Source organism: Phasianus colchicus, chromosome 4 (genome assembly GCF_987193195.1).
Source record: "Phasianus colchicus chromosome 4, bPhaCol1.hap1.1, whole genome shotgun sequence".
Classification (NCBI taxonomy): domain Eukaryota; kingdom Metazoa; phylum Chordata; class Aves; order Galliformes; family Phasianidae; genus Phasianus; species Phasianus colchicus.
In genome coordinates, this window is record NC_143439.1 from 11,583,990 (window position 1) to 11,609,654 (window position 25,665).

The 25,665-nt window shown below is 42.3% G+C and overlaps 2 protein-coding genes across 7 annotated transcripts in view; both read left to right on the forward strand.

Annotated features, from left to right (window-relative positions):
• On the forward strand, positions 1-1,917 carry NDUFC1 (NADH:ubiquinone oxidoreductase subunit C1). The gene is made up of 3 exons (XM_031588909.2): positions 1-304; positions 584-687; positions 1,834-1,917. Exons 1-3 carry the CDS (start codon positions 244-246, stop codon positions 1,915-1,917), a joined length of 249 nt encoding a protein of 82 aa, XP_031444769.1. The 5' UTR covers positions 1-243.
• MGARP (mitochondria localized glutamic acid rich protein) overlaps positions 1,834-25,665 on the forward strand; it is a 27,869-nt gene continuing 4,037 nt past the window's right edge. The window contains exons 1-7 of one of the 6 annotated variants that reach the window (XM_090138658.1): positions 1,834-1,916; positions 2,618-2,937; positions 5,163-5,266; positions 6,311-6,407; positions 10,907-11,122; positions 23,409-23,585; positions 24,214-24,262. In XM_090138658.1, coding sequence (XP_089994784.1) covers positions 5,177-5,266; positions 6,311-6,407; positions 10,907-11,122; positions 23,409-23,585; positions 24,214-24,260 — 627 coding nt within the window. In that variant the 5' untranslated portion in view covers positions 1,834-1,916; positions 2,618-2,937; positions 5,163-5,176 and the 3' untranslated portion in view covers positions 24,261-24,262. Of the gene's footprint in view, positions 1,917-2,617; positions 2,938-3,982; positions 4,163-4,209; positions 4,345-4,366; positions 4,735-5,162; positions 5,267-6,310; positions 6,408-10,906; positions 11,123-23,408; positions 23,586-24,213; positions 24,263-25,665 lie in introns of those variants that run through there. The other 5 variants (XM_090138654.1, XM_090138659.1, XM_031588802.2 and 2 more) reach the window with 5 other exon arrangements.

Below are 25,665 nucleotides of genomic sequence, written 5' to 3' on the forward strand. Positions count from 1 at the left end.
CCCGCCCGGTGAGTCACGCGCCGCCGCAGCGAGGGGCTTCAGTTTTGAGCGCGGCCTTAAAGGACGCGGCGTCTCCTGTAACCGCGGCTGCCCGCGCGCGGTGCAGTCGTACTGCTCGTGCGCGGCGCCCCGCAGAACCGCTTCTTCCGCGCCCAGCCGGACGCGCGGGCTCCGCCCGGCCGGCAGGGGGCGCCCTTTGGCGCAGCCTGCGCGACCGCGACCGCCCCGCGCCCGGCGGACAAGATGGCGGCGCCGCTGAGGGCGGCGAAGTGGCTGCGGCTGGCGGGTGGCGGGCCCGGCCTCGGTGAGCGGTGGCAGCGCGCCGACGGGGTGTCTGTTGCGGCCGCTTAACTGGCCTTCCGTCTCTCGCGACCGTTACGTGTTAGCGTGCACCGGCGGGGCTGCGGCGTGAGCCGTGCCCTGCAGCCTGCGGTCACGTGTTCCTTCCCTCGCTTGGTTTTGAACCGCGGTGGTCGGGGTGCCGCGCTGCCCCTGGCCGAGACGCCGCCGGGGGACGGTCTGCCCGAGGTGTCCGTGTTGGGTCATCATCTATTAACGTGGTTAAAACCTTCTGCCTTTGCAGCTCTGACTCGTTCTGCGTTTTTCGCAAGAAAGCGTGTGTATGACCAACCGAGCTGGGTTGGAGTCGGCTTGGCTTTCACCACCAGCGCTGCCCTGTGGGCTTTTGTAAGTGTTCTTGGTTGATTCTGCTGAACTTAAGCGTTTCTAGATCGTAGTGATCTGGAGGCAGTAGCTACTATTAGTTGTGGCAGAGGATAGGTGTAGTAGGTGTCAAGGCTGAGGTATGATGTATGGATTATTTATTCCTTACCAGGTCTATGTTGCAATTCACTGTACAAAAGTTTTTGGGCTTGATGTTGGAATGAGCAGGATGCAGTTTTTCTCATGAGAAAATATAAAGGATGAGCAGCACGTGTGAGGATCACAATTCCCAGGGCAGGATGTATCCTTCCTTCCCTTGGTCCAACAATTCCTTCTTGGGGTAGGGCAGGTTGAGAGCAAGAAAAAAAGAAATTGGCCAGCAAAAACTCATAGAATGTTATGAATCTGAATGGACCTGGTAGCCATCCGGTCCCACCCTTCTGCTGTGGGTGGGGCTCCCTCCCACCAGGTGAGGCTGCCCTGGGACCCATCCAGCCTGGCCTTGAGTGCCTTCAGGGATGGAGCATCTACTGCTTCTCTGGGCAGCCTGCACCTGTGTCTTGCTATCTGAAAAATTTCTTCCTAGCATCTAACCTAAACCTCTCCCTGTTGGAGGGAGGGAGGGTAAGAGGAGGCTGACAGGAGAACTTATTGCTCTCTTCCAGTATGAAAGGTGCTTACAGCTAGAGCGGGGTTGGTCTCTTCTCATTGGTGGCAGGTGACACAACGAGGGGAAATGGCCTCAAGTTGTGCCAGGGTAAGTTTAGTTTGGATATCAGGGAAAAATTCTTTACAGAAAGGGTTGTTAAGCACTGGAATAGGCTCCTCAGGGATTGGGTTGAGTCACCATCCCTGGATGTGTTTAAAAACCATTTGGATGTGGTGCTCAGGGACATGATTTAGCGGAGGGTTGTTAGAGTAGTACGGTAAGGTTGTGGTTGCACTCTGAGCTTTAAGGTCTTTTCCAACCTGAGCAATTCTATGATTCTATGTCTTGCTGGCCAATTGATAATATACACCTAATTTACCCCTTATCTTCCTTATATTCCCAATAATTACATGTTGGCTTATGTTCTGATAATTAGAATTTCATTTTTCAGGAAAACGTGGTAATTTTTTTTTGTTCTGGTTGTGTGTTGTATAGTCATTTAACATATACTGCTTTTATAGCTTTTCAAGCAGCATAATGAAGATGTAATGGAATATGAAAGAAGAAAACAAGAGAGGCAACATAAGTGTACAGGTTGTTCATAGTAAGTATGCACGTATAGATACTTCTGACACAGACAAATAATTCTGCTGATCTTTGACTTAGATTAATTATCAACATCTTGATTGCTGGCTTTTGTTTTTCATAGTATTTTCTTTAATGTTTTGTCTTGGCTTTTTGCTACTTAGCTACTCCAATTCCAGTTTCACAATGATACACGTTGACTGCTTGCTTTTGTCTTAGAAATGCAGAAGTTAAGAAAATAACCAGTCCTGTACTATGTAATAAATTTAGATACCAAAGGGAATGCCTTACGAGTGCTTTAGTGGCAAAGAGTTAAAGACTGGGTGTGGGACATTTCCCTTACTTTTGATTGTGTTACAAAATAAGAATGATACCAAGTCAGTACCTATGGATTTGTGTTCTTAAGGAAATGATAGGGGGTCATTGCCATGATTGATATTAAGAAGACAACAATATAACTGTGTTTCTACCAGCTGAAGGTTTTATGGAGGATTGTGGCCTCAGAGCAATTCACGTATTATTTGAAAGAGATACTTAAAACTAATACAGAAAACCTTGTAGCGTTGTGGTTATTTTTCTTCCAGGATTTCTTGTGCAGCTAAAAACCTCGAATGCTGTGAGGCTTTTCTAACTGAGTACATTGTATGTATTTTCCTTGTGTTTGTTGTTTCCTTTGTATATACATTTGTTGCTAAGGGTTTTTTACCCCCTCTTTCCTAGGCTGACCAAACGTTCAATAAGAAATATCATCAGTTGCGTCCTGTGAATTAAGGATACAGCAGACCTGTCTAGAAGTATTTAAACCCTTATCTGTTCATTCATTTCACATGCAAAATTATAAAATAAAGCGTGGAAGAAGCTTCTGAAGACTTCTCTTGCCATTTGTATTTTATTCTACTAGCTTTTATAAATTTTCCGATTGCATTTACGTATTAAGCTGGTGAGTGGTCTGGAGCACAGGCCTTATGAGGAGCAGCTGAGGGAGCTGGGATTGTTCAGTCTGGAGAAGAGGAGCCACAGGGGAGACCTTATTGCTCTCTGTAAGTACCTGAAGGGAGGCTGTAGCGAGCTGGGGGTCGGCCTCTTCTCTCGTGTAACTGGTGATAGGACTAGAGGGAATGGCTTCAAGCTGCGCCAGGGAAGATTCAGGCTGGATATTAGGAAATACTACTTCTCTGAAAGGGTGGTCAGGCACTGGAATGGGCTGCCCAGGGAGGTGGTGGAGTCACCGACCCTGGAGCTGTTCAAGGAACGTTTGGATGTTGTGTTGAGGGATATGGTTTAGTGAGAACCATTGGTGATAGGCGGATGGTTGGACTGGATGATCTTATAGGTCTTTTCCAACCTTAGTGATTCTGTGATTTCATAGCTCTGAAAATAACGTGGATCAAGTGTGTGGTTTTGTGGAATGTGCATTACAAAGTCGAGCATCAGTCAAGAGACAGCCCAGCAGACAGCTAGGAGGGAGCTGCTTGTTGAAGGCACGATAGTCAGCATCTCACGGATAGTGCCGTGACTTTGCAGTGTTCCTGAAAGGCAGCGCCAGCTGAGTGCTTGCAGGGCTGGGCTCCGGGTGCCACAGGAGAGGCAGGAGCTGGCTCAGCCGGAGGGCGTGCTGGCTGTCGTTGCTCCGTGTTCTAGCCCTGTCTCGCTGTTCCCCTGGTGAGACGAGCAGCTGCTGTTCCTGCTGCCTTCTGAGTGCCTAGCCGTGCACTTGCTATAAGTCAAGGTCAGGCAAGGACGAAGGGAATAAAAATGGAGTAGCGACAATGACGCTGCCCGCCTGTGTGGGAGGGGAGAACCAGGCGCACGGTGTGACCCTGAGGTGCGCTGAGGGGGTTGGGAAGGTCTCGCGGCTGCGATTTGCTTCCAGCCTCAAAGCTGAACCTCTGCTTTCCTTTGCTTTCAATTGGGGCGGCTTCTCCGGCTTGTTTTTCAGCAACGCTTGGCGACGAGCGCTTGCGAAGAAGTCTCTCCCCACCCGTCGGCCACGCGCTCCCCGCACTGCCGCCGACTGCGGCGGAGCCGCGCGAGCTCCGGGCTCGGCCAGGTGCGGCGGCACGCGGCGGGGGCGGGGCTAACGGGGGTCCCGCCCTCAGTGCGGCAGGGGCGGGCCGATCGCAGCCCGTTGCGGTGCCCGCTGCAGCGCCCGCAGCCCCGCTCTCGCCGCCGCCGCCGCCATGTACCTGTGCAGGGCCGCCTCGCAGGCGCTGGCCGCTCGTCTGAGCCGGGCGCCCTCGGCCGCCAGCCGGCTCACGCAGCGCGGTACGTGCCGGGTGCGGGGAGGGGGCGGCGGGGGACGCGTGAAGGTCGCGGGCGGCGGGCCGGTAGCGGGGCTGCGGGAGGCGGGTGCCTTTCGGATGCCTTTCGGAACGGCGGTCCCGCCGTCGGGAAGGGATGCTGCGGCCGCACCGCCGGCCCCGGAGCCCCGCCGGCCCCGTCCCGAGGTAAGCGCTGCGGTGCCGGTAGCGGGGCGGACTCGGCCCGGCGAGGCAGGTGATACCGAGCGCAGCCTGGCACGTGACGGCAGGGATTGGGGCTATTTTTGCTTGAGACGCTCGGCGACGTTTTGATGAGCAGCGCTCTTTGGTGAGACGTGCATCAGCGGGGATGGGGTCACGAAACGCAGCTGGGTGCCCGCACGGCACGTGGCAGGCGTGGGTCCTCCTTGTCGCTCCGCAGACGAACCCGAAGGCCATAGCGAGCATCACAGCGCGGTCGTGGTGGGCGGAAAGAAATGGCTTGCGCTGTCATCGCGGTGCTCTGTGTGTTCCCGATGGCATTGTGTAACCCTGCCCTGCTCAACCACAGCCTCACGTCCCGGCCAGCATCTGAAGGTCAGCTGCCTAGCTGGGAATGAAGCAGTGTGAGTTAAAAGTGAAAGGCTTTTTCCTGGAGTTCTCTGCCGCTAAACCAAAGGGAATTTGTTATCTCTGCTGCCTGTCAGTGCAGCAAGAATGAATAAAGGCAGTTCGATCCTTTTACTTTCCTTAAGCAGGATGCATCTGTATGACTGCACCTGGTGATTGGAAGCTGACAGGCAGCAATCATTCTCAGTAAATTGTACGCTCACCAAAAGATTTCAGATGTGCACCTCATTCAGTTAAGCACCACTCCCTGTTTTATTCCATTGTCCTACAAGCCGTATCCCTCCATTTTGCTATAGCTTTTTCAGTCATCTCTTCCGGTAATAAAGTTCAGGCTCCATAGTTGTATCGTATACTAGCATCAATTTTACATTGCTATAAAGAACATTTTTTTGTAGCACCTCTTCGCCAGATGTCATCTGGGAGCGTTCCTGGCTCTTCTGGAGAGAACATGATTTACTATCTCATCACTGGGGTTGCTGCATTCGGTGCTTTTTTCTATGTAAGTAGGGGGGCTCTCTGTGCTTTCTGAGCTGATGTGGTTCAAAGTGTGTTCAGGGTTTTAAAAACATGGTCAAAAATGGGATCTGTTAATAGAATGTGAATGTTGCGGCATGTAATTAAATACAGCAGCATAGAAAAATCAGTTTAAGATAACTAATGAAACGATGCATGTTTCTTGCTTATTTCATTGTTGTTTTGATGTGTGTGTGGCTGTTGAGACTCTTGGTGGAAGATTTGAAGTTATGTGAAATGGATTCCTCCAAAGATGGAGTAAGACATCTGTCTCTAACACCTTGCCTCTTCTTGCCAACTGCAAACTTAAGAGCATTGTGCAGTGGGCAGGACGGATGTGAAGGAAGCTGTTTGAAGCTGGGAGGGGAAGATTAGGCTTAATTGGGGCACAAAAGAAGATAAGAATATTAATTACTTAGAAAAAGCATGCTTGAGCTTTGTAAGCACCAAGTGCTTTCAAGCTTTTCTAGTAGTCTTTCACTAGCCTTCCTCTAAGTTTATCAGACTGTGCTGCAGGTCCCTAAAGCCTTCATTTCATAGCTCCCTTCCCTCACTGAGAATTGAGATCCTGACCAGCACATCCCCAAAAGGTACAAGTTTCTCTCTTCCCCAAAAATAGCATGGTGAGAGGCATGTACTTGTCCAAAATACCATCACTCTTGTGTTACTGCCTCTCTGAAAGAATTGTAAATCCTCTAGCTGTCAGCTTTTTGATTACCGTAGTTGTTTTATTTTTAAATAAAAATAGAAACCTAAGCATAATTGCCTTTTGAAATATTCTGTTTGATTCCTGAAGCACTATATTTTCTTTCTAATTCCCATATGTTTCATTAATGTGTTAATGGAGGAAAATGGATTTTTGGATATGCTAATATTGCTTGTAATCATTTGATATGCCTTTTACGATGAGCAGTAGCACTTGTTTGAAGCTTTTCCCTCTTCTGTTTATTTTGTTTGGTAAGCTTTGTTAACTGTATTATGTCACGTGTATATATTAGTTAGATACCTATTTAGATACGCTATTTTTCAGACCTACAAAGTAGTCGGTTCATCCCGTAGCAACTACGTTGAACATGTGAATGTTCTCCACGAGAGAGGTCAGAAACACAAAGCTGACTCATACAAGGGTAAGTGGAGCTCTTCTCTCTTGTTCTCTGGGTACACGAGGATCCAGAGCAGATTTCTGGGTTATCTCATCAGGCCTTCACCATCCCAGTCCTTGTCTGCTTTCTGTGACTTGGAGCAAAGACTGTCCTGCTCAAATGTTGGAGGTGGGCTTCATGTTTAGGTAGCAGTCTTGGCCTGTGACCAAGCTGCAGTATCTTTGGATGAAAGGAGTTAATGTGTGAACCACTAATTCTATCTTGGGTATTTTCATTTGGTATACTGAAATCTTAATGAACTTTGATTGAATGCTCTCAAAATCAGATCTGTTTTTTTGTTTTGGGGCAGGGCTGGGAAGAGATGATAGCAGGTTGTTTCCAGGCCACATGTGTAAGGAAACACCGTGGAATGTGTTGAGTTAGGAACAAAAGCAACTAAATAAATAGATTAAGGTAGTAAATAGAACCCATTTCTTGTCCCACTGCTTGGATTGAATCCTTTTTATTTTAGGTCTAAATGAAAAGCAGACAGCACCTAAATGTATGGTAAATCCTTACGTAGTCCTTCATGCTTAAATAATTAGACCAAGTTAGTTCAAATGCTTGTAATGGAATGCTCTCTCTGTCCACATCAATTAGTGTTACAACGCAGTTAATCTGAAAGATGGAACTTGGCAAGCATGGCCTTGCTATCAAAAGCAATTATAAAAATGGCATGTAAAGGACCTCGTCGTGATTATTGATTTGCCACTTTAAAAAAACCAAACCGCCTAAAAACAATCAGCACAACTTTTTGAAACATGAAGCCATTGCTCTTGAAGCTGTCACTTAACTTTTTCAGAGGCTGGCATCTGAAGAATTGATTTAATATATTTGTGTGCTCAGAAAGAATAGGTTGGAATAAGTTGAGTTGAAATTTCTTTTCCAGAACAACAACATCCTTTAAGTTGTCTGCCTCTAAATTGATTTATTTTAGATTTCCTGAAGTTCCACAGCATCTCATAAACTTCAGAACTAACAGATTTTAAGATTTAAAATGGAAAGTACTTTAATTTATTTTAAGCAGCTGGGAATTGTGCAAATCTTGAACTTCTAGTCAGCGGAGATGTTGGTTACAATTTTAGTGCAATTCCTTCTTGTCCCCAAAGCAAAAAATTGGGCTGGGACCGAAGTACATTTTTTCTCCCAGTGACCTTGCCTTCTGCTGTTCAGGGATGAAATGAGAGTTATGCCAATGCAATCAGAAGAACACAGTAGCATTAATTACACCTCCCAGGCCACTCAAAATGTCAGCACATTCCCTCTCCTCTCTTAGGGTTCTGTTTGCAAGGTACTGAGTTTTAACCCTAGTTTACCAAAATGTTGTGCAGCATAACAGCAATCAGTGGTACTGGAAGCCCCTGGAAGGCTATGGCTGTGTGGCTTGAGCCTGGGATAAGAGTATTCGGTGCTCTGTAACTTAATTGCCACTTTGGGCACTCTGCAGACATCCCATGATCTGATACGTTTTGTTGTTTAGTAATTTACTTAAATATAGCAATTCATGGCAGATGATTACTATGAATAATGAGAAGCAGTAAGAGGTCTAAAACACTTCTGGGGCCATCCAGTGAAGACCTCTGACACTTGTTTTCTCTGTTAATTTGAATGTTTAGACTCATGACTAGATGCTCAAGCTCAAGTTTTTAATTGAACTCGTGACTAATTCCAATTCACAATACAAAACCACTGTTGAATCAGCTCTTTTTTCAAACCCTTCTTCGTTCCTAACTGTATCCTCCCCAAAGAGGTTTCTATTCTTACTTTTCCAATGGAATCCTCTCTGTGCCTTCTCAAAAGAATCTTCCTCCCCCTTTCTCCTGTGCCCTGTGTAGTCATATTTTGGTGTGCATCTTGTTATGGCGCGTTGCCCCAGTGTTGCTTTTCCCAAAACTTCCACTGCAGTTTCTTTCCCCCTGTATTCTTTAGATGTAGATTTAGTCCTTACACTGTTTCACAGAAAGCATTGCTGGTTAAGGAATATGCTCTCAAAGTCATCCAATATTGTTTAGGATCATTTAAGTTCAAGCTTAAGTTACACTGTAAAACTGTTGGTAACAATGTGAAATGGAGGATGGTAAAGCAGCATGCCAATCAGCATACTGTGCTGTGTTTGCTACGTGTTATGTAGTAAGAAAAGAACACTGTGCTGGAAGAACTTAGAACCAGGGTGCAGCTGATCAGAGAGAGTCTCTCCTGATCCAAATGACATTTGTGGTTCTTCATTCTGAGGAAAGTTCTCTCCTCGTGCCCCAAACCAAACTGTCTGTTACTAAGACCTTAAGGTAGCAAACAGAGTTGACAAAGCGAATGAAACAATCAAATGTCCTTGTAGGCTTTTCAATTAGTGAGTTGAAATGTCACTTAATGGTATTTTAATTAATTATTATGTGATATAATAATAATAAAAAAGCAAATATTCTGCAGCTCTTTTGATCTGAAAGCTACTCTGACGTAGGGAAGGATTTTAAAATGCCTCTGACAGAAGCTGGCCAAGAAGTAGCAGTAGGAAATTCGGAATGTGATTCATGATTTGAACTGTAAAATGATGCTTGCCTTGTGGAACATTCTACTTGCTTATTTAGCAAATATTGAGTTTTGTCTTCCATTCACTTGTGTCTCCTTTAACTTACTCCGTATTTCCTACTTTTTTAGCGATGATTTTTCTTTTTAACTTAATGCAAGCTGATTCAATCTGTCTAATCTCTACTCTGCTTTTACACTTTCCAGACTAAAATACAAGGGAAATCTCTTTCCAAACCTGAGGAAGTTAAACACAAAGGACAGTCCTTCACCATTGCGTACCTTGCAGCCTACCCTGGGATGACTTTATGCCTTCTATTGTAGAACTCCATCCTTGTGAGACTCTAAAAGAAATGCCTATGTTTGCAAGGCCAAACCATATTGAGCTCTTATTAATCTGCTTTGCAGAAGGCAGTGCTGAGATCGAGAAGCTGGCTGTTCTGAATGAATGCACCCTATATTTGACTGTCCAATAAATTGTACTGAATGCTGAGCTTGGCTGTTAGTCTGTTCTTTGTGTAATTGATTTAGGTTTCCTGAACTATAGCATTCTCTTAAAGGGACATGGTCAGGTTGTGCAGTACAAAGCTTTGATTTTACTTAACAATGAGTAGACTTGTGTTAAAACCTGAATGCAAACAGGCAAGCTTGTGTTGGCGTAAGAAAATCAAGAAATAAAAATGATTTGTTCAACTTATGATCAAATATTCTTCAAATATTCAGAAAACATCTGACTATGTCTCTTTAAGTCCTTCCCTTTTTTTTTCTCACTTAATTCATGCTGTATTGCAAATTTTATTTCCAGTTCTGTTTTTTCACCTGGTGAATTGGGTCTGGTAGTAAACTTGCAATGAACACGTGCTCTATAACTTTCTTGATCTTAGTGCATACTTGCATGGTGTTTGTGTACTTCTGCTGCTTTGTGCTGTTAGTTTGTGATGACTTGTCTCAGCTGAGTTGTAAATTCACATGCTTGGGAAGAATTGGGTTTTTCATTTCTATAGGGTCTGACCCACAGCAGTAAGGCAGTTCTTTGAGACAGCTGGTACTTCATAAAATGAAAATCAGTCATAGCTGGACAGTGTTGGGCACTGTCTGCTTAACATTCTCAAGTTATTTTCTTATTTATATACCTAATTTCAGTAGGAATCCCTTGTTTCTTCCTGTCCCACGGATCTTTTCCTTCTTACTTGAGTGCTATGGCTTTTGCAGTCCGAAGTGTGGTCACAGCACAGTCAATGTAGCTTTAAAGGATGCAAGATGAACAGGGATAGCAGAATATATCTGGTGGCATGGAGATGAGAGATGGCACAAAACTCATCTGAAAGCTAATTTTGAGTTGGGCTCTGAACTGTTGTGGATACTGCCAGCCAAGGTTGCCACCTTGAAAATAGCCCTCCCCAAACAGAAGCTGTGCCTTGAATTGCAGTGCTTCTAGCACGTGAGCCCTACTGATAATACATGACGGAAGAGCTTGTAAGTATGGTAGCAAGGGTCTTATTTGTGGTGTGTAATGCCACTTCTGGGTGCAAACTGGACAAGAATCCACCTCCCTGCAAAGTCAGAGTGCATTGTCACTGACCCTTCCAATAGAATGGGATTGGAGCAACACTTAGTATGATCTGCTTCCTCTCACTTTTATTTTCGTCCTTCCCTGCATCCCCACCTTTTGCAGTCACTTGTTTTAAGCCACACTGTCCGCTAATATACTGAAGCAGCTGTGACACTTGGTAGTTAAGAATATGGTTTCTTTATCTTGTAAACATCTTTTATGGTGTCACACTTGGACAATAGGGGAGATTAAGTTTTGACATAATAACTTCCTTTGTAAATTCTGATCCCGAATGTTAGTTACCTTCCTATTTTAAAATTTGAAAGTGACGTTGAAGGTATTCGGTGGATTTGTATTGCATGCATGCACTTTACACTTTCTTTATTTGTATTAAACAAACCCTTAAAAGGTGATGAAGAGGAGACAGCTGAAGTCACTGGAGCAGACGTGGCCACAGAAGAAGCCGATGCAGCAACCGCTGCTGGACCTGCAGCACAGGAGGAGAGTTCTGGGGTTACCCCAGAAACTGGAGGAGAGAGTGACTTGCCGGCTGCAGACACGTCCACTGCTGTGGAGGGAGCACAGCAGGAAGCTGCTGCTAATTCAGAAGCTCCTGCAGTGCAAGGTTAATCTATGAATGCAGTTTTTGCGCGTGTGTGTTGAGTTTTGAAACTCTGATTCTTAGGACAGAACACAAAGAACAAACACCAGCATTCCTAATGGAGGTTGTCCTGTAGTGAAAACTAATTCAGGTGTTACCTTGGCATATCATGAGCATAAGGTGATCACAGCTTTCAAGAAGGTTCATTTAACCAGTGTCTCTAAAAGCCTGTGGCACCAGAGTTGATCTGAAGCTAGCTGAATGAAAAGTTTGTTTTATCACCCCATTCTGCTCCTTCAAGTCCTTAACTTAAGGGGTAAGAGTGTAATACAGTTGATTAAACCATTTTTCCTGCGATCAGATTCCTAATGTTTCCTAAGGCTTTTCCTAAGATGTTCACATTAAAGAGTGTAGTTCTTCTGACAGTGAACTTCAACAGAATTAGGTAATAACCCACATATTGTTGTGATCTCAGTCTTAGCAATATATCAGATTAAAAGTTTCAAAATGCAAAAAACATCACGTTAGAATTAAAAAGAATTTAGTTGGAGGCTACATAACTGGTACTCTTAACTCTGTTCAGAATACTTTGATTTGTCATTCCTTTTTAATTTTAGAATAATAAAAAAGCAAACGTGTCCATAAGTTGCATAAAATGCAGAATTTTAATTTAACTTGATTTTTTAATTTTGTTATGCAATCAAACTTATTTACTGCTAACCTTGCTAAGTGTAGAGCAATAACTTTTCCCTCTTGATTGGTTCAATTAAAATTGAATGAGGCACATCTAAAGCAATTGGAATTATTTGACAGATAGGAAAGCAGCAAACATTGCCATTTGGTATCCGCAGTTCTTTAAAAGCAAACAAAAAAGAAACTATTGGCAAGTCTATGATGAAAGAGAAAAATCACTGTAATCTTTGCTTCCTAGGAAAGGAAGACTTCATTGGGGCTGTAGTAAGTGGGGAAAACCAGGGATAGTTTTCAGTTTGATTGAACATGGAACCTTTACTAGATGTCCTTGTTTGACTTCTTTTGAGAAAATAAGCATGCATCTACTTGGAAGGAGAGATTCAAAATGCAAAGCAAACTGAAGTTAAAAGGATTTCAGCTGCTAGTGTGTGTGGGGTTACTGCAGCACCTTGAAAGGTATTGTCTGATTCCAGAAATATTTTTGCCTTTTTCCTCGGTGGCTCCCTTGAGGATTCATCTGAGTTGCCTCTTTAACAAACGAACTTGGGTATGATGCAGCTTTTCAAATTGTTGACTGCTGTGAAAACTTTGGATATGAATCGGATTTTAATTCTTGTGCGAATAGCTCCTGTACAAGTCTGCAAAACAAGCCATTAAAAGAACAGATTTTAAAACAATGCTTGGTCCAGCCTGTAAGTATATTTGCTGTGACTATTACTGTTTACATAAAATGTTTATGAGGTAGTGGTTAAATTACTCACAGCTTAAACAATCAAGCTATTTCTATAGAATGTTTGGACAAATTAATTTAGGAAGGATGTATTCTGGTGTATGTTAGAGTTGATGAATCAAAGCTGCTGAGAGAGGTGCTATAAGATGGTCTTTGTCTGCATTGTCCTACAAAGCAATTGCAAATTGTCACTCTTAAAGAGGGGGCACTCACTTGTACCCAGAAGTGCTGAATGTTCCTTTCCCAGTGCTGATCCTGGGATAGTTCCTGATTGCTGGGGAGGGTGGGATTTCTGTATAGTAAATATTCCTATCATTCTCTTGAATACAAAGCAGTAAGGGCTCTAGATGCTTGACTGAGGAACGTTGTAAGTAAATTGAATGTGAGTATTTAAATCCAGGCAGGGTAACTCTGTAGTTAGTTACTATTTTTGTAAAAGCAAACCTGTGTGGTGTAACCATTAGTTACTGCTAGGGATGAGCAGATGTGTTATTCAGCAATTATGATTTCCTCGGTCCATTTTCTTTGGCAATGTAGTGGAAGCCCAATGCTAGAATGGTGCTTCTGTTGCAAAGGCATTTATAAGGGATTCTGAGGGCTGTATCCTCTGTCCATTCTCGCTGCAGTGATTAATCTTTGGTAAAGCTGGCAGAAATGAACACGTGGGACATAAAATTGCAGAGACTGGCGTCAAATTGTTTTTTCAGCCATCTTCCTTCCAGCATCTAGTTGGAGCATTTCATATTAAGAAGAACATGTCACATCTCGTGGCGGCTGTGCTTCACCTCAGTGATCACCTGAAGCAAGGGAGTGTCTGATCCCTGTGGCGTTCCCACTATTCACTAATCAAGGCTGTTGTGATTAATTGTGCCTGAGCTAGGAGTGAAGGTTCATGTGAGGTTCCTCCACCAGGACTAAGTTGAGCCGTGGCCGCTGTGTAACCTGAGTCCTCCTGCGGGAGGCTGCCAAGGCAGCTGTGGCCCTGTCACTGGGTCATCTTGGTGTTCCTCTGCACTCCCAGTCCAGGCCCAGCCTGCCAAGCAACCACGTTTCTGATCAGTTGATGCCTCAAGCCCTGACCTTGTGAAGGTTTTAACCAACACTGCGGGATCTTAACACAAAAGTTTAAACCAGCATCATCACCAGTATCCCTTTCCTAAAAGCTAGCTCCAGTTGACATCGTACATTAAATACAAGAAGAGTGTTTTGGTTCAGAAGTTCTCTTCTCTGAATGTGTACCGCTTTGTTCAGAGTGCTTACCCATGTCTTTAAAAAAGTGGTGGTTTATTTAGAAATCTGAAATTACTTTGGAAATACTTCTTGGTTTTGTATTTGATCGTATTGATCCTTCTCTCCATTGAGAGAAGAAGCATCTGAAACTTTTACTGAAGCAGGGAAGTGTTTTCTCTCAGAACTGACTGGGAAAATGCAGGCTTACTCTGAGGAGTTCTCATTTAAATCACTTATATTAGTTTTGTTGATAGGGTGATACTACTTCTGCTGATGAAGGTGCATTTTCATTTCCATTAAACCTCTGGTTTTTTAAATGCAAGTGTTTCATTTAATGTAAGACTTCTTGTAGCATCTTCGGAAATGTAAGTTTTAACCAATGGGCAATCATCTCAAAGGTCCAGCAAGCAAATAGAATGAAGGTGTGAGCTCCTGTGGATGCTCAAAAATGAGCAAAACCTTGGATGTAGGCACTCAGGGTAATTTCAGTTTTAGAAATTTACATTCCATTGTCAGTGTCTGGAATTTTGGGAAATACTGTTGCAAAAACAAAACAAAACAAAAAAACCCACAACCAACCAAACAAAAAAACCCCAAATATTGTGTTGTGTTACTGTCTTCCTAGGATTTTAGATTCCTCTAAATTCTGTTTCTCTGCTTTCTTTATTACTCACTTGGTTACTGCCTGATGCCGGTAAGTTTCATGCTGTTTTTTAATGTGCACTGTATAATGGTAAGCTAAGATCAGTTATTTCTCCAGTATAACAAATGCTATGAAATGCACGGATTGGCAAAATACTGTTTGCATTAGGCACCGCTGTTGCATTAGTAACTGTTCTAGTTTGTTGGATTGCTGCTAAAAACTCCTTTCCAACTCAGATACAGATGTTTAAGGTTTTGGCATTACCATCTGGAATAGTGTATGGGAACTACTGAATTACAGCCTGAACCTCTGATTGATCACCTGAGGCAAGCAATGAGTCAGCTGCAGGAGCACAGGTGAAGGCAATTCAGCTATGTGATTGAAAGGGGTGGAGCCTGGCTCCACCTCTCCTAGACCCCATTTAAGGGCTGACTGCCACTGAGGAAGGATCTCTCTCTGGATGTTGCTCCTCTTGGAGTCTTTTTTGGCGAGCCCAGGACACGGGTAAGCTTTTCGTTCATTTTTGATTATCCCTCTCTAACGCGATGATCTTTCTAGCCTAACCTCTCTGTATGTTTATTGATTACACATCTGTATACTTGTTGATTATACAGATAGTAAAATCAATTAGCCCACAGCCATGATTCCTAGATACCTGGCTTCTGTAATGTAGGTTCTTATTAATTTTGCAACTACTGGAGAGTGAGGTCTCTTTTTTTCACTTATCATTTCAAATACTGTTCTTCCATGGCTGGATTTAGGAGTGATGAGTAACTATGTCTGAGGAGGATTAGTGTGTGAATGTGCCAGTGTTTTCCATGCTAAGCTTTGAATGACATTATAATGCCAGTTGTCTGCAACCTAGAGAAACAAATATAGGCTGTGCTGGGCAGGAGTCACAGCTTTGTGGACAGAACTTTCGCTGACCCCATCACACAGCAATGCCAAGCAGATAAAAACACCTGACATGGTCAGTGTACTTTTAGGTTTATAAGCTTCTTAAGTTACCAAAGCCTGAGTGTACCCAGCTGCCTTCTGATCTGTGCCATGACACCGTCATCACTTGGAAGATGGCTGAAAAGTCCTCAGAGCAGATCGTGATTGCTCAGGCTTATTTGGAGGCTTTCAAAATGGCAGTGCTCTGTAGAACAAATGCATCCTTCTGGTCTTTTGTGTGACGCGTAGGAAGAAGAAAAACTGCTCAACCTGCAGCTCCTGGTGACCTTAAATGGTGGTAGAATGCAGCATGGGTAGGGTTGGACAGGCCTTAACAACTGTGCCACAGAGCTGTGCATTTGGAGCATGGCATGTGTCTATAGTGCTATTTTCCCTGCAGCCCTCATTCTTGCAGCTCATCAGAGGCCTTTCATGTAGATAAGTTTATTGCCTTAAGTGGGCCTCTAGATGTAGAATGGTGTAACAGCAGTCAAACAGACTGAGGAAAAATCTTAATCTGACTAAATTTAAGCTTAATTATATAGTATAATGAATATTTTCTGTTTTGAGTACCCTTTAGAATATTTTAACTTTCCATTGTTTATGGTAGATGTGGCTAAATATATTAGGCTTTGGAAAACTGAGTTATGTGAATGTGATCCTATGAGGGCAGTGTTCATACTGGTGGAAATACTGTTGGCTGTTGCTGCTTCGCATTTATTCATTTCTTTATCTGTCCTTTGGGCTGCCATGTTTATCTGCCATTCTTCAGACTGCCATGCGTTGCCCACTGTTCTCTTACTATCTTCTGTTTTTTCTTTATATAACTGAGCTCATGGATGACTTGTTATAGTGGAAAGAACAGGAAGATCTTTGTGGTGTTGTATAAATGGGAGCAATATCATCTTGAGTGAGATCGCACAGCATTTGTGGAACAATTGGGGGATCAGGCCCAGCCAGCATGGGTTCACAAAAGGCAGATCCTGCTTGACCAACCAGATCTTCTATTATCAAGTGATCTGCCTGTTGGATGAAGGAGAGGCTGTTGATGTAGTCTTCCTAGACTTCAGCAAAGCCTTTGACACTGTCACCCACAGCATTCTCCTACAGAAGCTGGCAGCCTGTGGCTTGGACAGGTACACTCTGAGTAAAGAACTGGCTGGATGGCCAAACCCAGAGAGTGGTGGTGAATGGAGTCACATCCAGCTAATGGTTGGTCACAAGTGGTTTTCCCCAGAAGTCGGTACTGGGCCCAGTCCTGTCCAATATCTTTATTGATGACCTGGATGAGGGCATTGAGAGCTGCATTGCTGGGCAGACGCCAATAGGATGAGCTTCAACAAGACCAAGTGCCAGGTCCTGCAGTGTGGCCACAACAACCCAGGCAACGCTACAGCCTTGGGGCAGAGTGGCTGGAAGACTGTGTGGAAGAAACAGACCTGGGGGTGTTGTTTGGCACCTGGCTGAACATGAGCCAGCAGTGTGCCCAGGTGGCCAAGAAGGCCAATGGCATCCTGCTTTGTATCAGAGATGGTGTTGCCAGCAGGAGCTGGGAGGTGACCGTACCCTTGTACTCAGCCCTGGTGCTGCCACACCTCGAATATTGTGTTCAGGTTTGGGCCCCTCACCACGAGAAAGACATTGAGGCCCTGGAACGTGCCCAGAGAAGGGGAGGGAAGCTGGTGAGGGGTCTGGAGCACAAGTTTTAAAGGGAGTGGCTGAGGGAACTGGGATTGTTCAGTCTGGAGAAGAGGAGGCTCAGGGGAGACCTCATAGCTCTCTACAGCTGCCTGAAAGGAGGTTGTGGCGAGGTGTAAGTAGTGATAAGAGTAGAGGGAATGGCCTCAAGCTGTGCCAGAGGAGATTCAGGTTGGATGTTAGGAAACTTTTTTTCTCTTACAGAGTGATGGGGTGCTGGAACAGCCTGCCCAGGGAGGTGTTGGAGTCACCCTCCCTGGAAGAGGTGTTCAAGAAAGTTTTAGATGTTTAGATGTTCTGAGGGACAGGAATTAGTGTGGTTCTATTGGTGATAAGGTTAGGGTGGATTAGATCTCTTGTAAGTCTTTTCCAAACTTAGAGATTCTGCAATTCTATGAATAGAAAATAAAAACTGTGAGTACGTAAAGGCATCAGCTGGTAAATGCAGAGACTGTTCAGTTAAGATCATCTTTACTGAAAAGAGGATTTTACAGCATGCACTGGATGGATATTACAGTAAAATGGACAAATACAGCATGCAGAGGAATACTGATAGTATCCTCCTTTACAGAAAAAGCCACCAGTAACTCCTTCCTGTCCACTTGTGGCAATGCAAACCAGTGCTGGAATTCTCATACTAATTTTTGGAGGGTCTTTCTCATCATGGAGTGAAACAACTTTTCTCCAAACCAACAAACATTGAACTTTGGTTGCTACTTTGGAAACTGTCTTAAGTGAATACGAGTACAGATCTAAGGGAGCCAGGCACGCCACACCTTTTCAGTTCTCTTTTTCAACTTCTCACAAATACATTCTTGATCTATTTTAAAATGTGGCAGATTTTGTCTTTTAAGCAAGTTCTACTCCACTGCGAGTTTTCTATTAGTAGGTCTTTAAGCTGTCAGCAGGAGATGTTTTGCTCTGCGTATCCTGGTGTTTCAGGGGACATCCCAGAGACCCACAGGAGAGCTCACTGAGATTTTCACTGTATGTTGTGTAAACATAAGCATCACATTTTGGTATGAGTTGTTCTCTTATAAACAAAACAAAGAGAAGCACGTAAGTCTGTCGATAGAATGTTGTTCCTCTTTTTCACAATTATTTGACTTTTTCTCCTTTGGAATAACTGTGTGTCTCTGGGTATGTCGTAGGTAACTTTAAGTCTGAAAGCCTTTTTTGGTTCTTTGGTCTGAGTGCTTTGTGTGGCTGCAGGCAGATTCCATTTGTACTATGCTGGCTATTGGGTATTATTTTAGCTTTGTGAAGCCGAATTCTTCTGCAGATAACATTTGCAGAAGTAATTGAACATGACTTGCTGCATGAAAGATAGCAGTCTCCTCATGACTGTTGGAGGAAAAAAAAACTAGGGCTGTGAGATGGTTCAGAAAAGTGCATTTTTAATATAATAAGCAAGTCAGTGTAATGATACCTACTGCCTATTTTTATTGGTTGATCTATAAACTGGTATTGTTAAACTGCTAAAAGTAATCAGAAGCGTTCAGCAGCAAAGCACTCAGAGCAAGGAGGGCACTGCAGCAGTGCTGAGTTAACTGGCCAAAGGTGGGGGAAATTTTGCTGTCAGTGAAGTTCTGAATTCCCAGAGTGCCCTCCACCCCCAGCTGTGTTGTTTGTTCTTTTAAACGTGGACTTTTCCCTCTTTTCACGCAGCGCTGCGTGAGTTGATTTTCTCTGTCTTTACTTAAAAGGGTGTTTTGCTTTCACAATGTGAAACATTTCATCTGCATGAGGAGAGGGAAAAAAAAAAAGCAGTTCTTTATTATAATAATTTCTATACATAAATATTTCATTTGTTTCTTTCCTTAGTGACTGTTAACTAGCTGCTATTGTAGTGGAAGTTTGAAGACCTAACCTCACGTTAACCTGCACGTGGTTGACAGATGTTATTCTGGATGAGTGCAAGAAGTGAAGAAATTAACTTTTTTTTTCTACTCTTTGATCTCATTGTGGTGGGTTGTCTTTTTTCATTTTTTTTTTTCCTTGGGAATAATGGTCAATGAAACCTCACATATGAAATAAGAAGTACGTATCTGACCATTTTTAGCTCAGTTTGTTAGCTTTCACGCATGGTTCATGGTGTGAAATAGAACTTGGAAAATCCAGCTTTATGAACACTGAACTCTAAAATCTGACAGCAGCTCCCATGTAGAAGTGCTCTCAGAAATGTTATCTTCTATAAAACTTCTTGTAAGAGCCAAGTTCTTAGCAGATTTCTCATCCACTTTCATCAGTGCTGCTCAACTTGTTCTTTAGCTCCCTTTCACTTGCCTGCTTCAGGATCACCCTACAGCCACATCTTGTTTTCCAGGTGGTGGGACATGGCTGCCAATGGAAATAGGTTCAACGTCAGAAGGGAACTGGGAGTCCCAGACAAATGTCCAGACTGATCCTTCTCTGAAAAGTCCCTCAGGAAAGTTTAAAGCTTGTTTAGAAAGCTTCAAAGCTTCAGGGGAAGATGTTATGAAAGTAGTAGGATCTGAATTCTGAAAATCTATCTGTATGTTGTTGCTATTGGCTAGAGAAGGTCAACACGTGTGATTTGAAATTGTTTTTTTTTTTTATTTTAAATTATTATCTGGCCCAAACATCAGTCAGTCATATGGGGCATACAAGTCCCTGCTTATCATGCTTATCTGTTCTGCTGGGAGAATGCTGAGCTTGCTAATATTAAGACCAGTCAATTGAAAATCATGAGAATGCAGAAACGCAATGCATTTGGAATGCTTTCTGTTCTGTTGTGAATACACAGAGAAGTCCTGCTTCCTCAATACTGCAACTTTAATTTGTAGGAGTAAAAACTGTTCTTAGAGACTGCAGGAACGATAACTTTATACAAAAGGAAGATCATGTCACTGAAATGATAGGGATACAATTCTCTAAAAATTGTACTTCTGGGTGGAATTAGATATTGGACATAGTGCCAACTGGAGCTTCCTAATGCTGCTGCTTTGTTTAAAAACAAAACAAAAACTTAATTTCCTTTTGTCTGAAAAGTCAATTTCCTTGTCCATACTTACTCAATTGAAAACAGGTGGGTTTCCAGAGTGTAAGTAGTTTGGCATTGTTTGGTGCATGTGTAGTGCATGGTTGGTTCTTGCCCAACCGTGTTTCTGCACGCACAGTTTGGAAGGGCACATTTCTTTTCTAAATAGTGATCTTGTAAAGCAAAGGAGCTGAAACCTGCTTATGAGTGCATGTAATTATCTTATGCATAAATAGTGGTATTTTGTTAGAGTTCAGTGTTAAACTGAAGCAATGGCTATTATAAAGGTGTTGAGTTATGTACTGATGGTCGTGCAGCAGTACCATGCCAGGAGCCAAAATACCCTGAGGACTTTGTACTCTGTGATTTGTAAAGCGTAACTACTGTCATCAGCTAGTGAGCAGGATAGAATTCTCGATGGCCTGAAGTCTGTTATCTTTTGTTACAAGAGCAAGAAGATTAAGCTCCTAATTCAAATCTGCAAGTGCAGTATTATATGCAAATACTTAGCAAAATGAAAATAGTATCCACTGATGCTGGGACCTAGCTGTTATTCCAGGGAAAAACTTATAATTGACAAACGTCTGATGAAGAATTGTATAAAAAATAAGTCCTTTTTTTTTCAGAAACAAAGTTTTTTTACATGAAGGCTGAAATTTTGCTATCAGTATAATGCCTTGCATGAAGCTATGTTGCATATGGAGTCTGTAGGATAATATGTCCTAATAAGAATAGAGGTAGGGAAAAAACACTGGATGAAACTGTCGAATTATGAAACCATCTAGCTGCAGCACTGTTGATAAACTATGGTGTTCTGTTTGTTTGTTTCTGCAGAATTAAGAAGAAAACACTTAGAAAGAAACTAAGAATTTTAAGGACGTTGTCATTTTTAATTTTGTTATATGGTTCAGGATGAATCATTTGAGATAGATTTGACTGGAACACTCCAAATATGTTGTTTTTAAAGATGTTGAGGAGCTGCAGTAGTGTTGTATAGTAACTGTGATCAAGCAGCTGGGCATTCAGTGGAACAAATGCTACAAACAGTACTTAACTACTGTGTGCCTTCACTGCAGAGAGGCAATGAACATGCAGGTTATTTTCAAACCACTTAGAAAATGTAATAAAGCCGGTGTAAGTAGAGAAAATGGGTCCCAGTCATTGCTGTGCAAATGCATCAAGATTTCAATCTGATCAGTTTTCAAGGAGCAACACCATCAATTAAGATGTTAGAACATCTCTAGAGCTCTATTTTGAAAAATAAAGCAGCTTAAATTTTGTAGAATTGTAAAACTAATGAAAGTGAGAAGTGATTTCAAGAAGTTAAATCAATATGCAGGGAAACAAAAAGGAGAAATTCCAGAGCTTGGTGCTACTAGTTGATCAATAGAAGAGGCAGGTATGATGATTTGTTGTTATATTTAATATTCTTCACAGATGTGATTCTGAAAGAGAGGGTGATTTCAGATTGTTCTCAGGTAATCGTTAACCTGGAGTTGGCCTGGGATCAGTGGGATTCCCTAGAGCAGAGAAAAATGTGTTTGCCTGGTGAGTGGAACACAGCATTTTTTTCCAAGATGGAGCCTCTTACAGAGCAAGAAGTAGATTTGTTTTGGTATATCAGGTTAATGTTTGAGATAGCTTTTGTGTTTATGGACTGGTACAACACCATGTTTGTGACGATGGGAGGTACGTTGGCAATGCAAATACAGGGAAAGAGCACTGCACTTCTCTGCAAGCTGTTCAATATGAAATTGAACAACCAAAATCAACCAAAGATCCTTCCTGATCTTTATGCCCTACTGCATCTTAGACTATGAAGCACGCGTGACACTCTCCTGAGGAACAGAATGGTAATGCGACAGATGACCACATAGAGTGGCTGATTGCATTTCCCACCTAAATTCTAATTATAATAATACGGGGAAGCTAATATCTTGTAAGTATTAAATAGTTTTCTATATCTGTACTGATACAGAATCATTTGTGTTGGAAGGGATCCTCAAATGTCATCCAGACCAACTCTCTTACAATGAACAGAAACACATAAAGCTACATCAGGTTTCTCGGAGACCTGTCCAGCCTTACCTTGAATGTCTCCATAAATGGGGCTTCTCTGGGCAACCTGTTCCAATGCTTTACTAAACTTTATATACTTTTATATAATTTTTTTTTTTAAAAAAAGCTTTTATGAGGTTGATGTGAAGCAACTTCTAGTTGCGTATATGTCAAGAAATCTGCACTGGTAGCAACAATTACAAAATGAGCAGGACTTATTTTCACAGTGCTCAGAACACCAAATGACATCAAGTAGCTAGTCTTAATTGCAATAGGAGAATAGGCAGTGCTTAAATGATCTTCCTGGGCCAGTCCAAATTGTTGCTGAAGATAATGTCTGAAGCAGTGGGTAGTGACTGCTCTAACCTGCCATGGCTGATATGGCTGTGGGCAGGCATATTCTGAATATGAGCTGTTTCCTGCCTTTTCCTCTTGAGAAGAGCACTTGTGATTTGGCATCAGAAAGGTCACTCCAACAGAATTCTGTCCACGTGCACTCAGGATAAGTGTGAGTGCCACTCCACTTCCTAAAGAATCAGAGTACAAGGTAGAGTGTTCTGAAGTGACAAAGGACAATTACTCATATGTACAGACAAACATTTGAAAAAATGCAGTGCCTACCTTAGGACGTTATGATAGGAGATATTTTACTGGAGTAAAATTTGGAATGTAAATAACGAATGATATGTTTGATCTCCCTGGAGAGTGTAGGCATGCATAGATGTACTAATGAATAGACATAATATGGACTTTGCTACACAAATATATATTGCCTTATCCTTAAGGAGAACTGAAAAATGGCTAGTTGGCAATCATGCTGTGCTGGAATCGCAGCCTGAAGTTAGGACACTTCTACATTAAAACTACTAATAGCATCTTTGCAAGGATGCACGGAGTACATGTGTTATGTCTGAAGCTGTTGATCAAATGAGGATTATTTCTATGGAATCTTAATCATCAGTATCTTGTGTATCATTAACAGCTAGGGAGAAAGCAGAAAATAAAATCTGTAACTGAAAGAGAATACACAGCTTAGAACGTTTTTTTTCTAAATATGTGAATATAGCTCACGTTTAAATCTTTCTGCCTCAGGGCTAGGAAGAGTCAGATACCTGTTGTAACATTTTGTGGAGTTCCACTTGCGAAAATGTTTTTGGATAGCAAAATTTAATCATCTCATAGACCCTGTTGCCTTCAATTACTTCCAATATACCTGGTAGGCGGGCGCTTTGCGCTTTGTGAGCCTTGACTGCTTTCCCCCTCTTGTGCTGGTGAATTGAGGGGGAAGACAAGACTATTATCTGTCTAATTTGATTCATAGAAACTGTGAGTGAAGTCTTGGATGTTGCAGCTGCTTCTGCCCATGAGGAGAACTTAGACAGTGTCAAGGAAGGAGTAGCCTCAGCAGCTCAAGAGATGTCTGACACAGCCACGAGGAGCCAGGACGCTGATGCTGAGGAGTCGGGGAGAGCTTCAGAAGGTGCAGGAGTGCAGCTGGGTCTGAAACCTTTTATCTCTAAAATCACTAATGGCTGTTTGCACTGAGCTAGTTGAAGTGACACCTTGTTGTTAGTGGTGACTTAGTGAATGTCTTAGAAAATGTTGTTTTGAAACTGTTTGCTGTGCATTAGAAATAGATGCAAGCTGGGTGCTGGTGGCATTTGAGCTCAGTGCCTGGCTGAGTGGCTGGGAGTAAAGTTCCCTTTTGCTACATGTGATGCAATATGCTTTTTTATAAAGCATCTGACTTGATTTGAAAGATAGCATCTTCTTAAATTACACCACTGTAAAGGAAAGCATAGAATGCACTATGTGTAAACCTTACAATGTTTCAGTGCAGCTATTAAGGATTGCTCTTCAGTCTGAATGATAGAATAGCATGCAAAGAACAATGTGTGTTAAAATCATCACAGCAGAGATTTTTCAAAGCAGTTTTTAGGTTTGGCCCTGAAACTCTATTACAGCTAGATGTGTTAAGTTTAAAGGAAAAATGTCTGCATGCCTAATATGACTTAGGAATTCATATCCCCTTAGTCCTTATTGTTCATAGCTGAGTAAGTTATTTCCTTTGCTTCTACATGCATACTGTTCAGCGTTTCTCATTGGTGTTTTGTGTTCACTTTCAGTTTCTGAGGAGGAGAAGGCACCTGAAGAAGTCGCTAAGGAACCCTAAAGGTACACAGCACAATTGCAGCAGGAGGTTTCTTGCAATCCCCCTTTCTGTCTTTCCCTGGTAGTGGCAATTGCGGCACGTGGAAAGTCTGCATGTGCACTCTGATGGTGGATTTGCATTTCCACACACAACAATGGCCCAGAAAAAAAAAAAAAAAAAAAAAAAAACAAGAAAAAAGAAAAAAGGAGAAAAAAGTAGTATTTCTTACTGTTTAAGAATCATTGTTAGCATCTTTTAGATGCCTAGGGAGCAGAACTTTCTCAGTTCTCAATCTGAACTATTTATTCATGGTTATTTATTCATGGCTTTATCTTCCATGCAGACTGGATTAAGACATGAGTCACTTTTTTTTTTTTCTAGGTAAAAATTGTTCTTTGAATGCTGATTTAAATTATAGAGATAATTAGCTCATACAGATGAACTTCTCTTGCTATCTTCAGTATAAATATGGTGAAGTCATTACCTTCTAGACTATTTTTTTTTTTTTTAAAGCACTTCTCAAGATTAAGCTCTCTGCACTTTTAGTTTGTACTTGTGGGAAAAACAGTGACTACAGTATCATTGCTGGGTCTGATCTGTCCCTCCTGAAGCATGGAACTGATTACTTTTAAATAAATTGGTAAATTGTAATAAATTGGTGTTAAGGAATGCTTAGGTATCATCAATTGTGTTTATTATTTCATAGAGAAAAAGTATTTTGTCCGTATTTTCTTATTCCATGTGACTCTTCTTTCCAAAATGTACTCTAAGATGATGATAGAACCTGAAGGAGAAAGAAAAGCTTGGCTAGAATATGAACAGGAAGCTTGGTAGAAAATATATTAGTAGAAGCAAAAGAAAGCTAAGCAAATAAAGCTCTCGGGTCAGGAACTCTGCAAATTATTTTTATTCTGAGTTAGCAATTAATACACTAGTTATCAGAGCACCAGTATAAGAGGAGAAGGAAACAGAGCAAAGAAGGTGTTACTTTTCATTGTATCCTCAAAAAGCTTGATGTCTACAAACCCTTAAAACTTGATGATATAGCAGTATGGGCCATGCTTAAGTGCATGTTTGTTTATTTCATCATCTACAGTAATATAAACAATCAACGTTTCAAAATGGATTACAAAATTCTCGTCTATGATATCTTCCTCTACCAAATGGAATATTCATGTTTTACTGGGAGTAATGATTGGAAGGGGAGCAGATATTTAATGGTTGTGGCTGACATATGCAGAAAGGTCATCAGTGTGCTCCTCAGAGCTTGGGGTGTTGCTCAAAATGAAGGCAAAAGGCACCTGAGGACACACAAATGATGCAGTAGAGAGAAAGTAATAGTGTTAGGAAGTATTTATTTTTTTTCCTTTTTTTTTTTCCCCACCCTTTTCTCAACATCTTGCTGCCCTAAAAATTGCAGCACTGT

Bases quoted from the DNA above. Each gene is read 5' to 3' on its own strand.
- NDUFC1 (XM_031588909.2), top strand. From the start codon at position 244: ATGGCGGCGCCGCTGAGGGCGGCGAAGTGGCTGCGGCTGGCGGGTGGC. The intron at 305-583 runs GTGAGCGGTGGC...CTGCCTTTGCAG, and splicing joins GGGTGGCGGGCCCGGCCTCG to CTCTGACTCGTTCTGCGTTT. The intron at 688-1,833 runs GTAAGTGTTCTT...CTGCTTTTATAG, and splicing joins GCGCTGCCCTGTGGGCTTTT to CTTTTCAAGCAGCATAATGA.